Raw genomic sequence first — 14,021 nt, 5'->3', positions numbered from 1 at the left:
GGCTATCGTCATATTGGCTTGCAGATCAGACGTGCTGCATATAGATTTAGATCCAAAAGACTATATTGTTCTTTTTTATTGAAGGTGTACTTTCTAATCTCCATCTTTAATCTGCAGTGAAATCTATAAACTTTTCTACCGAAGCAAAGTTTGTTTGATTAAGCACTAACAGGCTAGGAGTTTAATCCTTCAAACACACTGGATTGTGATAGTTGATATATACAAAGCTTATGATGTTGTTGACGATGAAGGCACATGCATCCCTACAAACATGCATGCAAATTCAAATACACATGCAAGCATGAAGGTGTCCACTTACGATGTCTCTCCAAATCCCAGAAGTCGCCGAAGCATAGTTGACTCCAGCAAAACCGGCATCCATTTTTGTGGGACTATTAAGAGACAGATAAGGCGGAGGGCTCATCTCGAATCCCATGGCCTTTGCTGCATATTAATCAAAGGTATACCCACCACCGGTTGATCAATATTCTTTCGAAAACCGAATAGCTTAGATAATATATCCATTCATTCTAGAAAGATTGATATTCTTCCTGATTTTTTACAAACTATATACTGTTCCATTCAGTTCAGACTGTAATGCATGTTTTGTGCCGGCATAAAACTTAAAAATGCTGATGAAACCAAAAGAAAGAAAATAGAAACTAGCCATGCTTATATACATAGAACAGCAGAATATGCGATTTCTAGGATTCGAGTGAACAAGAAGAAACATCGATAAATTCACATGCACACATCCTATCATATGAAATAAGACGAGAAAAGTTATATGCCTTATAAATTGAAATGAAGATGGTATTCAGTAGTAGTGTAATTGTTTGGTTAAATTTCATATCTTAGTTACATCTTGGCTGCTGACAGCACATATAGAAACAGTGTTATATACTGTGCTATATATCTTCAGTGCTGTTTTTCAACTGCTAGCCACCATGCATGTCGGTAAAGTATAACAATTTCTTTTGCAGGAAAGTAAAACAAATTAAGGCTATACAATACTATGTGAGAAAATAAGAGTATATCAAATGGAAACCTGTTGGCAAACAATGGTTGTTGGTTGAGTAATAATGTTAGAACAAGTAGATCAACTGTGTAGTGCACATGTGGCCATGTCAGTTGTCTTGAACGGTAAGCAAATTATGAAAAATAGACATAGCGTGATGGGATCAAAGTTAGCAACTTAGCATACCGATGAAGTCAGCCAAGTTGAATCCGTTGCTGAATCTTCCGGTGGCCACGGAATTGGGGAAGTCTATGCCATAGTAAGAGTGATTGGCTCTTACAGGGTTCCCTACTTCGTTGTTCTCTAGGTAGTTGTTGTTGCCGACGTCCGTAAACCCGTCTCCGAACACAAAGAGCGCCGGCCGCACTGGTTGCACTTGGTCAGCTGCATGCACAAGACGCACCTTAAAAGCTAGGCCAAGAACAGTAGCAGTTCATCATGAAAGTAATGGCGGGTGAGTAGAGTACGTACGGCAATATGTCTGGCACGAGGGGCAGAGCGAGATGCAGCTCTGGGGGCACCTGTCGGGGCAGGTGCCCGTGCACCCCGGCCGCTTCTTCTCCGTGTCCGTGCACGTGAACTTGCTGTTGCTACCTTGCTCGTCAGCGGTGACCGCCAGCATGCCCAGGAGGGCCGCCCCGAGCGCACACGCCACGGCGGCGGCTGGCCACCGCGCCATGGCTGCGAGCTTGTCGAAGCTAATCGGTTGAGCAAGGGTGGGTCTGCGCGTTGCTGGTTTCAGTTGATGTTCTGGGTGGTGCCCTTCTATAGGCTAGCATGCATGCTGGGTAAAGCTGATGGCGCGCCGGAGAGCACGGCGGGCAGGGTCAGAGGTGTACGATAGTTGGATTTTTCTTATCAGCAAAGTGCGTAAGCATCAAGTTAAACCAGCTAAGCCGATGGAAGAACTACGGATGCATGCATGCATGCAGAGTACTAGTAACTTCGAAGTGAAAAGTCAATGGACGCCAACCACGTGCAACATTTTAGTTTCTCTCTACATAAGCTACCTGTTTGCATTGGGTTTTTCTCATTTAAATTCAGGCTGAAAAACGGATATAAAAGCCAAAAGTCGTCATCTAATATAAACAGAAGCTGCTCCAAAATTTGCCCTGTATGCGTTGTCACCTACAACTCAAAAGTCAGCATCACGAATCTTAAAACCTAAGCATGACTGAGATTAACTCAAATCTCAACCTGCATCCTAAGTATCTATTTTGACATTGTTTTCTGGACTAGTCAACCACTCATCCCGCGTGAAACAAGCAATCCATGCAATAACTTTGCTTGGACTGGGTTTTCTTTTCAAAACAGAGGCAGGATCAGCCTCATCGTTACAGAATATAATTGTCTGGTTAATGAATAGAAAACCGGGCCAAAACCGACACAAACAGACCATATACAGACTACTCACAAAATCATGAAACCCATGACCGCACGACCGACCCGACAACATTCCCAAAGAGTAAGTCACAAAGCTCTTTCAGGAAAAGAGCCTCGGAATTAATTAGGTGCCAACACTTGTGACCATTCATTCTAGTTTTGCAACCCAGACCGAGCTGCCACGCTCTAAACTGCAAGGTTTGGCTTCGTTCGACTGAAAGAGGTGCTCCAGCCTCTGTGTGATGTTACTGAATCTATGCAAGGTTGGCCTCTTCAAGTTGGAAGCTATCTTGAGCTTGCGGAGGTTGCACTTGGCAGGCGCTCTCTTGCACCGGATGTGAAGCAAAACCCCCTACACCGCCTCCATACATAGACAAAACATAAGTGTCCCTAGTACGCCTCTACTAGACTAGCCCGTTTATCAAAGATGGTTATGTTTCCTAACCATAGACATGTGTTGTCATTTGATGAACGAGATCACATCATTAGGAGAATGATGTGATGGACAAGGCCCATTCATTAGCTTAGCATTATGATCGTTACCGTTTCATTGCTACTGCTTTCTTCATGACTTATACATGTTCCTCAGACTATGAGATTATGCAACTCCCGAATACCGTAGGAACACCTTGTGTGCTATCAGACGTCACAACGTAACTGGGTGATTATAAAGATGCTCTACATGTGTCTCCGATGGTGTTTGTTGGGTTGGCATAGATCGAGATTAGGATTTGTCACTCCGTGTTTCGAAGAGGTATCTCTGGGCCCTCTCGGTAATGCACATCACTATAAGCCTTGCAAGCAATGTGACTAATGAGTTAGTTGCGGGATGATGCATTACGGAACGAGTAAAGAGACTTGCCGGTAACGAGATTGAACTAGGTATTGAGATACCGACGATCGAATCTCGGGAAAGTAACATACCGATGACAAAGGGAACAACGTATGTAGTTATGCGGTTTGACCGATAAAATCTTTGTAGAATATGTGGGAGCCAATATGAGCATCCAGGTTCCGCTATTGGTTATTGACCGGAGACATGTCTCGGTCATGTCTACATAGTTCTCGAACCTGTAGGGTCCGCACGCTTAACGTTCGGTGACGATCGGTATTATGAGTTTATGTGTTTTGATGTACCGAAGGTAGTTCTGAGTCCCGGATGTGATCATGGACATGACGAGGAGTCTCGAAATGGTCGAGACATAAAGATTGATATATTGGACGGCTATATTCGGACACCGAAAGTGTTCCGGGTGGTTTCGGAGAAAACCGGAGTGCTGGAGGGGTTACCGGAACCCCCCGGGGAAGTATTGGGCCTTAGTGGGCCTTAGGGGAGAGAGAGGGCAGCAACCCAGGAGGTGGCGCGTGCCCCTCCCATGGGGAGTCCGAATTGGACTAGGGGAGGGGGGCGCGGCCCCTCTTTCCCTCTCCCTCTCCCTCTCTTTCCTTCCCCCTTCCCCCTTCCTAGTAGGACTAGGAAAGGATGAATCGTACTCCTACTAGGAGGAGGATCCCTCCTCTCCTTGGGGCGCACCAAGGCCGGCCGCCCTCCCCCTTGCTCCTTTATATACGGGGGCGGGGGGGGGGGGGGCACCCTAAGACACACAAAGTTGATCATTGATCTTTTAGCCGTGTGCGGTGCCCCCTCCACCATAATCCACCTCGATCATATCGTAGCGGTGCTTAGGCGAAGCCCTGCGTCGGTAGCATCATCATCACCGTCATCACGCTGTCGTGCTAACGAAACTCTCCCTCGACACTCTGCTGGATCGTGAGTTCGTGGGACGTCATCGAGCTGAACATGTGCTGAACTCGGAGGTGCCGTGCGTTCGGCACTTGGATCGGTCGGATCGTGAAGACGCACGATGTCGGTGTGGAACGACACCTATGGGATCACAAGAATCCCTACTACGGTTGCCGGGGCACGGGGTTGCGAGAAGAGCAGGGCTAGTAGACAGCACAAGTATCGTTTACCCAAGTTCGGGCCGCGAGGATGCGTAAAACCCTAGTCCTGCTTTGGTGGGTGTATTTCAGAGAGTTCTTGAGCTCTCGAACTAGCTGTGGTCAGTGCGTGGTTCGAAAGAGCCGAATCCTTCTCCAGTATGCCATGGGCCTCCTTTTATAGTCGGAAGGGGCTGCCACAGTGGCACACAGGAGGTGGAAAGGCGTACAGTGCCCTGAGCTTATCGCTCGTATTACAGGTGTTAAGGCATATCTCTCTAGATGTAGTTTTGGTGATTGATGACAACATGTTTGCGGACTAATCGTGTGCTTTGAGCATTTCAGAGATTCATCCTTTGGCACGAGACGATTTCTTTCCCTTCGGAGTGTCATTCAAGACGGTGTAGCTCTTTCGCTTCTATTTTGGTGGACTAGTTCCGTAGGAGTCACCGTACTATCAAGAGGGGGTCCGTTTTGGTAAGGCTAGGGTGGAATCAACACGTACACATCCTTTTCACACCCTCTGAGCCTTTCCGCTTCAATGGAGAGCTCTTTCCCCCTTATTCGGGCTTTGTCTGGTCCCAGCGGTAGTACCGCGGTACCCAGCGGTAGTACCGCTTAGGGGTCACAGGCGGCAGTACCGCTCCGCAGCGGTAGTACCGCGGTACCCAGCGGTAGTACCGCTTAGGGGTCACAGGCGGCAGTACCGCTCCGCAGCGGTAGTACCGCCGGTGGGTCCTCAGCCGTAGTACCGCTGCGGTACCAGGCCCCTACCGCGTCGATTCGAGGGGGTCGATTCTCGTGTCGGATTGTGCGGTACTATGCAGCGGCAGTAGAGCGGCAGTGTCGTTCATGAGCGGTAGTACCGCCCTACCACCGCGGCAGTACCGCTCGGGTCCCTCTCTCTCCTGCCCTCCAAACTGCACGGCAGTACCACCTGTGGGAGCGGTAGTACCGCTGTGCATAGCGGTAGTGCCGTTGCCTCCTGCGGTAGTACCGCCCTCTGCGGGGCTGTTTTGGGGGGTAACGGTTGGATTGTTCCCCCCACTATATAAGGAGGTCTTCTTCCCCAAAGTTGACCTATCTCTTCCCCCAAAAGCTCCATTGTTGCTCCAAGCTCCATTTTCGCCCGATCTCTCTCCCTAGCCAATCAAACTTGTTGATTTGCTCGGGGTTGGTTGAGAAGGCCCCGATCTACACTTCCACCAAGAGAAATTTGATTCCCCCCACTAATCCCTAGCGGATCTTGTTACTCTTGGGTGGTTGAGCACCCTAGACGGTTGAGGTCACCGCGGAGCCATAGTCCATTGTGGTGAAGCTTTGTGGTGTCATTGGGAGCCTCCAATTAAGTTGTGGAGATTGCCCCAACCTTGTTTGTAAAGGTCCGGTCGCCGCCTTCAAGGGCACCAATGGTGGAATCACGACATCTTGCATTGTGTGAGGGCGTGAGGAGAATACGGTGGCCCTAGTGGCTTCTTGGGGAGCATTGTGCCTCCACACCGCTCCAACGGAGACGTACTTCCCCTCAAAAGGAAGGAACTTCGGTAACACACGTACATCCTCGTCTTCACCGTCTCCACTCTTGGTTATCTCGTCCCTTTACTTTCGCAAGCTTACTTGTGTTAAATCTCTTGCTTGCTTGTGTGCTTGTTGTCATTGCATCATATAGGTTGCTCACTTAGTTGCATATCTAGACAACCTACTTTGATGCAAAGTTTAAATTGGTAAAGAAAAGCTAAAAATTGTTAGTTGCCTATTCACCCCCCTCTAGTCAACTATATCGATCCTTTCAATTGGTATCAGAGCCTCATCTCTTTATTAAGGACTTTACCATCCGAAGAGTATGGTTGACGTCGTAGACGGTGTGGAGGAGCACTCCGGTGCGAATCTAGTATCGTCTACGGGAGATGGGGGTACCGCGGTCTCTCGTGAGGAATTCAATATGGCGTTGGACACATTGAAAACCTCCATGACGACCGAGGTCGAAAGCATGTTTAGTAAATTTCTCGAAGGGCTTAAACTTTCCACCACACCGTTGAAAGTGGGTGATCCCGCTAACAAGGTGACGGATGCTACCTCCGACAAGGGGGATGCTACTAGCGAGAAAGCTCCTTCTTCTAGTGGTAAAAATGGCACCGACATCTTTGCCCATGTAGAACCTCCACTTGTCTATGGTGGACCGCTTCCTTCCACTCATTTGAATCATGCCGGCCCGGCCCCTAAGATTGAGAAGAATGTGGAATTTGATTCTTGGGTCTATCATTTTAAGCGTCATTTAAATCATGTGAACACTAACCTTTGGAGAATCATTGAAGAAGGTTTCTATCCGCATGACCAAAGCAACTTCACTCCTAGAGAAGCCGTGGACAATCAATTCAATGAGAATGCTCTCTTCATCATCCAAGAAGCAATCCCACCCGAAGATCTTCCTCATCTCCGGCCCTACTCCTTGGCCAAAGATGCTTGGCACCAAGTGGTTTCCCTCTATCGGGGAAGCGCAAGCATTCAACGCTCCAACTATGAAGTGGTGCAAGATGAAGCCGATGAGTTTGCAATGAAAGAAGATAAAGAACCTCGTGACCTTTATCAGAGGGTAACCAAACTCGCGGTGTCTCTCCGAGATCATGGAAGTAAGGACACGGATGACAATTGGATCAAGCGCAAATTCCTCAAGGCAATGATGCCCTACCACAAAGCCATGTCCTCTGTCATTCGTCAAAGGCCGGACTTCCACACCTTGTCCTCAAGTGATGTGTTGGATGAGTTCGTTGCTATGAGCATCTTGGACAAGACCGCCGACAATGCGATACTTCGCTCTCAAAGAGTAAAGAAGCCCAACCTTGCTCTAAGGGCCAAGGTTAGTATGGAGGAAGAGGATGAAGAGGAAGAAGAGGAGAGCAACCTCGAAGATACGAAGTATGCCTATCATGAACACATGGCCCTTGCTTCAAGGCAATTTTGGAGCAAGAAGAACTCAAGGCCCAACTTCAACAAGAACAATTCAAGTGGCGCAAAGGGCAAGCAACGAGTGAGGACTTGCTTCAGTTGTGGCAATGTGAGCCACTTTGTTGCGGAGTGCCCTTATGAGAAGAGGGAAGACAATGGTGGCAAGCTCATCCGAAAGGACAAGGCCAAGTCTTTCCCCAACAAAAGCAACTTCACCAAGAAGACTCCTCCCAAGGCTTTGGTGGTACAAGAAGAGTACAATGAGGATGATGATGATGAAGTTGGTGAGTCAATTGCCATGGCCTCCGTTGCCATTGCGACGACTCCGCGGGTGTCTCTCTTCGACTCACCCAATGAGAGCATCACCGCCAAGTGCCTCATGGCTAAAGCCACCAACAAGGTAACCCCCAACATCAAAACTACCATCATTAATCATCCTTCTTTGACGGATAGCATTGATGAACATGAGGGAACAAATGTGGAGGAGAATGAGTTTGAGACCTTTATGAGTACACTCAAGGGTAAATCCAAGAAGCACTTCGTTGCTCTCTTGGAACAGCTTGGTGAAGCCAATGACATGATTGAGGCTCACGAAGATACCATCTCTAGGATGGAGGGGCATAGTCGTGACTATGCCGATGAGATCTCGGATCTTTCCAATGCTCTTGAGGAAGTGCGTGGTCTTCGTTTGGCTCTTGAGGAGTCACACAACGATGATCATGCTAAGTTCAAGAAAGATCTTGATCATGCTCTTGTTGTTTCTCGTGTGCTAAACTCTGAGAAGGCAAAGCTTGGGGTTGATCTAGCTAGACTCAAAGAGGAGTTTGACATTCTCGACAAGGCTCACAAAGTCTTGAAGGGTGTTCATGCTAGCCTCAAGGAGTCTCATGATCAACTTCAAGTGAAGCTAACCAAGGATAAAGCCACCTTTCCTCATATGGTGTTAATTGATAATGCAAATGCTACTAACCCTTGTTGTGAGCATGTGCATCTTGTTGAGGAGAATGCTAAGTTGAAGGAGCAACTTGAGAAAGGCCTTGTGTCATGCATACAAGGTGAGAAGAACCTCAATGACCTTTTGAGCAATCAAAAGGAAGTTGTAGCCAAGGAGGGGATTGGGTTCGCACCCAAGCCCAAGAACAAGAAGAAGAATGACAAGACCAAACGACCTCCTCCTCTCAAGCAAACTTTTGTGAAGGAGAGAGAGGGTGCTTCTAAGGAGAAGAAGAACAATGCGAAGGGTGGCAGTGTCAAGAAGGGCAATGCCACCCCTCCCAACAAAGCCGGCGACTTTAACCCTTCTTATGTGTTATTCCGTGCTAGTGATGGGCATGTTTATGCCAAATTTGTTGGTTCTACTCATGAGTATATTGAATGGTCTATTTGGGTTCCTAAGACCCTTGTTACTAACATCAAAGGACCCATTACAAAATGGGTACCTAAAACCAAGCATTGATCTCTTGTAGGTGTTTGCTTCCGGTGGGGGATCATGGTTGCTCGATAGTGGAGCTACAAATCATATGACCGGAAGCAAGGACTTGGTGGTGGACGTGCACAAGATTTCATCTATGCCCACCAATGTCGAGTGGGGTAATGCCTCGTCTTCTAAGGTATTGGGACTTGGCAAGGTTGTCATTTCTCATGATCTCACGATCGAGAAAGTCATGCTTGTTGAGTCCCTTGCATACAATTTACTTTCCGTTCGTCAACTTGCAATCATGGGCTTTGCCACTTTCTTTGATATCGATACCGTGGCCCTCTTGTGGAGCAAGAATATTAAAGTAGCCTTTGTTGGGCATGTCGAGAACGGTCTATATGTGATTAACTTTTCGGAGCGACCCACTAAGACCGCGACATGCCTAATGGCTAAAGTTGACGTGGGATGGCTTTGGCATCGCCGTTTAGCCCATGTCAATATGAGATCTTTGCAAAGTCTTCTCAAGGGGGACCATGTCCGTGGACTAACGAATGTTAGTTTTGCTAAAGATCGTGCTTGCAGTGCTTGTATCAAAGGAAAGCTACATGAGAAGGCTCACCCTCCCATGACAATCATTTACTCGAAGAGGCCTTTGGAGCTCCTTCATTTGGATTTCTTTGGGCCTCCATCCTTTGATAGTCTTGGGGGTAGGAAGTATTTCTTGGTGATTGTGGATGACTATTCAAGATACACTTGGGTGTACTTCTTCAAGAGGAAGAGCGAGACCCAACAAACCGTCATTGACTTTGCAAATGAAGCCCAACGTCAACACAATGCAAAGATCTTGACTATAAGAAGTGACAACGGCACCGAGTTCAAGAACTACACATTGGATGAGTTTCTTAGTGATGAGGGGATCAAGCATCAATATTCCGCACCATACACCCCTCAACAAAATGGTGTAGCGGAGAGGAAGAACCAGACATTGATGGATGCGGCAAGGACCATGATGGCGGAGTTCAAGTCTCCCTACAACTTTTGGGCCGAAGCCATCAACACCACGTGTCATGCATCTAACCGTCTCTACCTCCGCAAAGGCTTGAACAAGACTCCATATGAGATACTCACCGGCAACAAGCCCAACCTCAAGTACCTCCGGGTGTTCGGGTGTAAGTGTTTCATTCTCAAGAAAGGTGTCCGTTTGTCTAAATTTGAGGCTAGAGCTTATGAGGGCATATTTGTTGGTTATGCTACAAACTCTCATGCTTACCGTGTTCTCAATAAGTCCACGGGACTTATTGAGGAAACGTGTAACGTGGAGTTTGATGAGAATAACGGCTCCCAAGTGGAGCAAAGTGGTACTTGTGATGTAGGTGATGAAATTCCTCCCCAAGCCATAAGAAGAATGGGTGTTGGTCATATCCTACCCATTGAGGAACCCCTTGTGGCTGAAGGAGAAGGACAATGTTCCACTCGAGTGGAACCATCACCAACCCAAGACCCACACGCTTCCGAAGAACATAGTGAAGGCCCTCAACCAAATGAACAAGATCAAGGGCAAGATCACCCTCAAGATGGTGGTGAACCACCACATGATGCCCAAGGTCAAGTTCTCACCACCGAGCAAGTCCAAGATCAAGAGCAAGCTCAAGATCAAGAACAAGCTCAAGACGGCGCTCAAGATGATCAAATTCCTCTCCTCATCTCACTTCCGAGGAGGAATTGGAGCGTCGTGCCGCCAAGATTGCTTCCAAGCTCACCACCAAAGGGCACATCATGGAGAATGTGCTTGGAAGCTTAAAAAAGGGGGTAAGCACTCGTAGACAATTAGCAAACTATTGTGAACATCATGCATTTGTCTCTTGTGTGGAACCCCAAAAGGTTTATGAAGCGCTCGAGGATCCGGATTGGCTTAATGCAATGCATGAAGAACTTAACAACTTCGAGCACAACAAGGTGTGGAGATTGGTGCCAAGGCCAACGGGGAACCATAATGTCATTGGGACCAAGTGGATATTCAAATACAAGCAAGATGCTCATGGAAGTATCATTCGCAACAAGACTCGTTTGGTGGCACAAGGCTACTCCCAAGTCGAGGGTATCGACTACGGTGAAACCTTTGCTCCCGTTGCTCGCCTTGAGTCCATTCACATGCTAATAGCCTATGCTTCTCATCATAACTTTAAGTTGCAACAAATGGATGTGAAGAGTGCTTTTCTTAATGGTCCATTAATGAGTTGGTCTATGTCAAACAACCCCCCGGTTCGAGGATCCCTACTTCCCGGATCATGTGTATCAACTCGATAAGGCACTCTATGGCCTTAAACAAGCCCCACGTGCGTGGTATGACCACCTTACCGAGTTGTTACAAGATCGTGGATTTGAAGTTGGGCTAATCGACCCCACTCTTTTTACTAAGAAGGTCAAAGGGGAGTTATTTGTGTGCCAACTATATGTTGATGATATTATCTTTGGTTCCCCTAACAAAGCTTTCAATGAGGAATTTGCCACTCTCATGACCTCAAAGTTCAAGATGTCTTCCATGGGAGAGTTGAAGTTCTTCCTCGGGTTCGAAGTGAAGCAAAGAAGAGAAGGAACCTTCATCAACCAAGCTAAATACACTCAAGACATGCTTAAGAGATTCAAGCTAAATGATGTCAAGCCGGCTTCCACTCCAATGCCCACCAAGTGGCAACTTGACATTGATCCCAATGGTAAAGCGGTGGATCAAAAGGTATATCACTCCATGATTGGCTCCTTGCTTTACCTTTGTGCATCTAGACCGGATATCATGTTGTGTGTGGGAATTTGTGCACGGTTTCAAGCCGCACCTAAGGAAAGCCACTTTGTGGCTGTCAAGCGAATCTTTCGATATTTGGCTCATAACCCAAACTTTGGCTTATGGTACCCCAGAGGAGCAAACTTCAAGCTTGTAGGATATTCGGACTCCGATTGGGCGGGAGACAAAGTGGATAGGAAGTCCACTTCCGGAGGGTGCCAATTCCTTGGTTGCTCTTTGGTGAGTTGGTCTTCCAAGAAGCAAAGTTGTGTGTCTCTCTCGTCCATCGAAGCGGAGTATGTGGCGGCCGGTAGTTGTTGTGCACAACTCTTATGGATGAGGCAAACTTTAAAGGATTACGGTGTCATTTGTGACAAAGTGCCTCTTTGGTGTGACAATGAAAGTGCCATCAAGATTTCTCTCAACCCGGTGCAATACTTCAAGACGAAGCATATTGAGATTCGGTATCACTTCATCCGGGATCATATTAGGTGAGGGGAGATCGAGCTCAACTATGTCAACACTCATGATAACCTTGTAGATATTTTCACGAAGCCTTGGGATGAAGCAAGATTTCGCGAGTTAAGGCATGAGCTAAATATCATTGATTCGAGCAATGTTGCTTGAACACTTGCACTCCCCACCATACTCAACTTGTTATCTTGTTTAGGTGTAGGCATGGACATAGGGGGAGTGTTGTTCTCTCAATGAACTCTCCCTCCCCCATTATGCATAAATTGATCAACTCTTTCACATTAGCCATTTTTGATGGTACTTGTGCTTCAAAGACGAGTTTTGGTCATGGGCCCAAGGATAATTCTTCGCGGTGCCATACCAATTGACTCAAACATAGATGGCTCCGGCCACCGCCCTCTCCTTGGAGAGGTTGTGTCTTGTGGTTGGTCCTCGTTGTCTCTTGCCTTTCTTTCTCTCTGCCTTGTCTTAGTTTCCTCCTCTTACCATTTGTTTTTTCTGGTCCTTTTGAGCCAACCCTTCTTGTCTAGTAGTTGCGTCTCGCTGGGCGGTACTACTGCTGGTGGTGCGCGGTACTACCGCTTATGTTGACAAGCGGTACTACCGCCCACCCGAGCGGTACTACCGTTGGGGGGCGGGACCAGGGGGTTATGTCGGGGCAGGGGGAGGTTTCGTCTCTCCCATACCCATTCGCACCGCCCCCTCGTTCCTCTTCTTCTCTCCAGCGTCGCCTCGCCGCGGGAGGGCTCCGGCGGGCCGCCGTCTCCGGGCCATCCCTCTCCATTCCCTTTGGTGGAGTCGATCCCCACCCCGTCCTCTTGCCATGGATGCCGGTATTGCCCCCGTTCCTCCTCTCTTTTTGTCTAGTTCTCAGATCTAGCGTGTTTGGGGCAATAGTGGTTGCATCTCTCGATTTTTGGCTAAATCTCGGCTTGAGTAGTTTGGAGAAGGCGTCTAGACTGTGTGGATTAAGTTTTGGTAGGAGTATTTTTGAATTTGGCAGTCCGGTAGTGCTGGATCTGACCACGGCAGTAGGAACCGCCGTTTCCCAGTCTTGAGCGGTACTACCGCTCCCACTTGAGCGGTACTACCGCTTGTGCGGTACTGCCGCCTATGGCCAGCGGTACTACCGCTGCTTGCCCGATTCCATCATTTTCCTACCACTGTTTGATCCATGTTGTTTTGTTTGGAGGCTTATGCTCTTTCTTTCGTGTTGGTCCTTCTGTTCGTGTGTTTGGTTCCAGGTGATGAACATCCTGAGCAGCAAGTCCGCCGTGTCAACCCCGGACGTGCAACATCAAAGCGCTACCGCACCTCTGAGTCAGCAGGTGCTTCCTCAAGTGCGCCACCTCCGCCTCAACTCCAGAAGAAACCTGCCAACAGGCCGAAGCCAAGGGGCAAGACTGTGACTGAGTTGACTGCCAAGGAGTTCTGGGAAAGGCGTCACCGCAACCCCTATGCGGAAGCCCAAGAACCCAATTTTGCCAACCGCCTATTCTGGAATCGCTTTCAGTTTGCCATCTACTTTGATGTGATCAAGGCCAAGAAGAATCTCTATGTTGATGTTCGCTCCATCGACACGGATGCCATGGAAAAGGATCCTGAGTACTTTGGTGAAGCTCTTCAGATGTGTTCTCAGCTAAACATTCTCAGAATCATGCAGTTCAACAAGGACTTTGATGCAGATTTGGTGGCTCAATTCTATGCTACTGTCCATCTTGGAACTAATGAAGAAAGGACTCTGACCTGGATGACAAATGGCAAGTTGCTTTCTGTCAAGTGGAAGGCCTTCATGGAGTTACTTGAGGTGGAAGATCATGGGCTTGAGACTCCTATTGGCTTTCGCCCTCACCGCAATGCCAACTCCACTCACAAGAAAGCCCTCTGGCCCTACTGCACTGTGAAGGTTAACCCTGTGACTAAGAAGGAAACCTATGAGCTGTCTACCTTTCTGGACATCCTTCATCGTGTCTTTTGAGAGACCCTCTTCCCTCGCATCAGGAATCTGGATATGGTCCACTCCTATCTCGTGGATATGCTTCTCTTCTGCCAGCATGAGAAGG

General features: G+C 47.9%; 1 protein-coding gene across 1 annotated transcript in view; it reads right to left on the bottom strand.

The window, feature by feature from the left end:
- The window catches only part of LOC123122918 (GDSL esterase/lipase At5g22810), a 3,162-nt gene extending 1,421 nt beyond the window's left edge, over positions 1–1,741 (bottom strand). Inside the window, exons 1-3 of the mRNA XM_044543296.1 lie at positions 1,490–1,741; positions 1,205–1,402; positions 320–444 (exon numbers count right to left, since the gene is read on the bottom strand). Of these exons, the coding sequence (XP_044399231.1) occupies positions 320–444; positions 1,205–1,402; positions 1,490–1,697 (531 nt within the window). The 5' untranslated portion in view covers positions 1,698–1,741. The remainder of the gene's footprint in view (positions 1–319; positions 445–1,204; positions 1,403–1,489) is intronic.
- Between the last annotated feature and the right edge of the window lie 12,280 nt (positions 1,742–14,021).

This window comes from Triticum aestivum, chromosome 5D (assembly GCF_018294505.1).
Source record: "Triticum aestivum cultivar Chinese Spring chromosome 5D, IWGSC CS RefSeq v2.1, whole genome shotgun sequence".
In the NCBI taxonomy this organism is placed as follows: domain Eukaryota; kingdom Viridiplantae; phylum Streptophyta; class Magnoliopsida; order Poales; family Poaceae; genus Triticum; species Triticum aestivum.
Note: the sequence above shows the minus strand (reverse complement) of the source record. Positions and strands in the feature narration are given on the sequence as shown.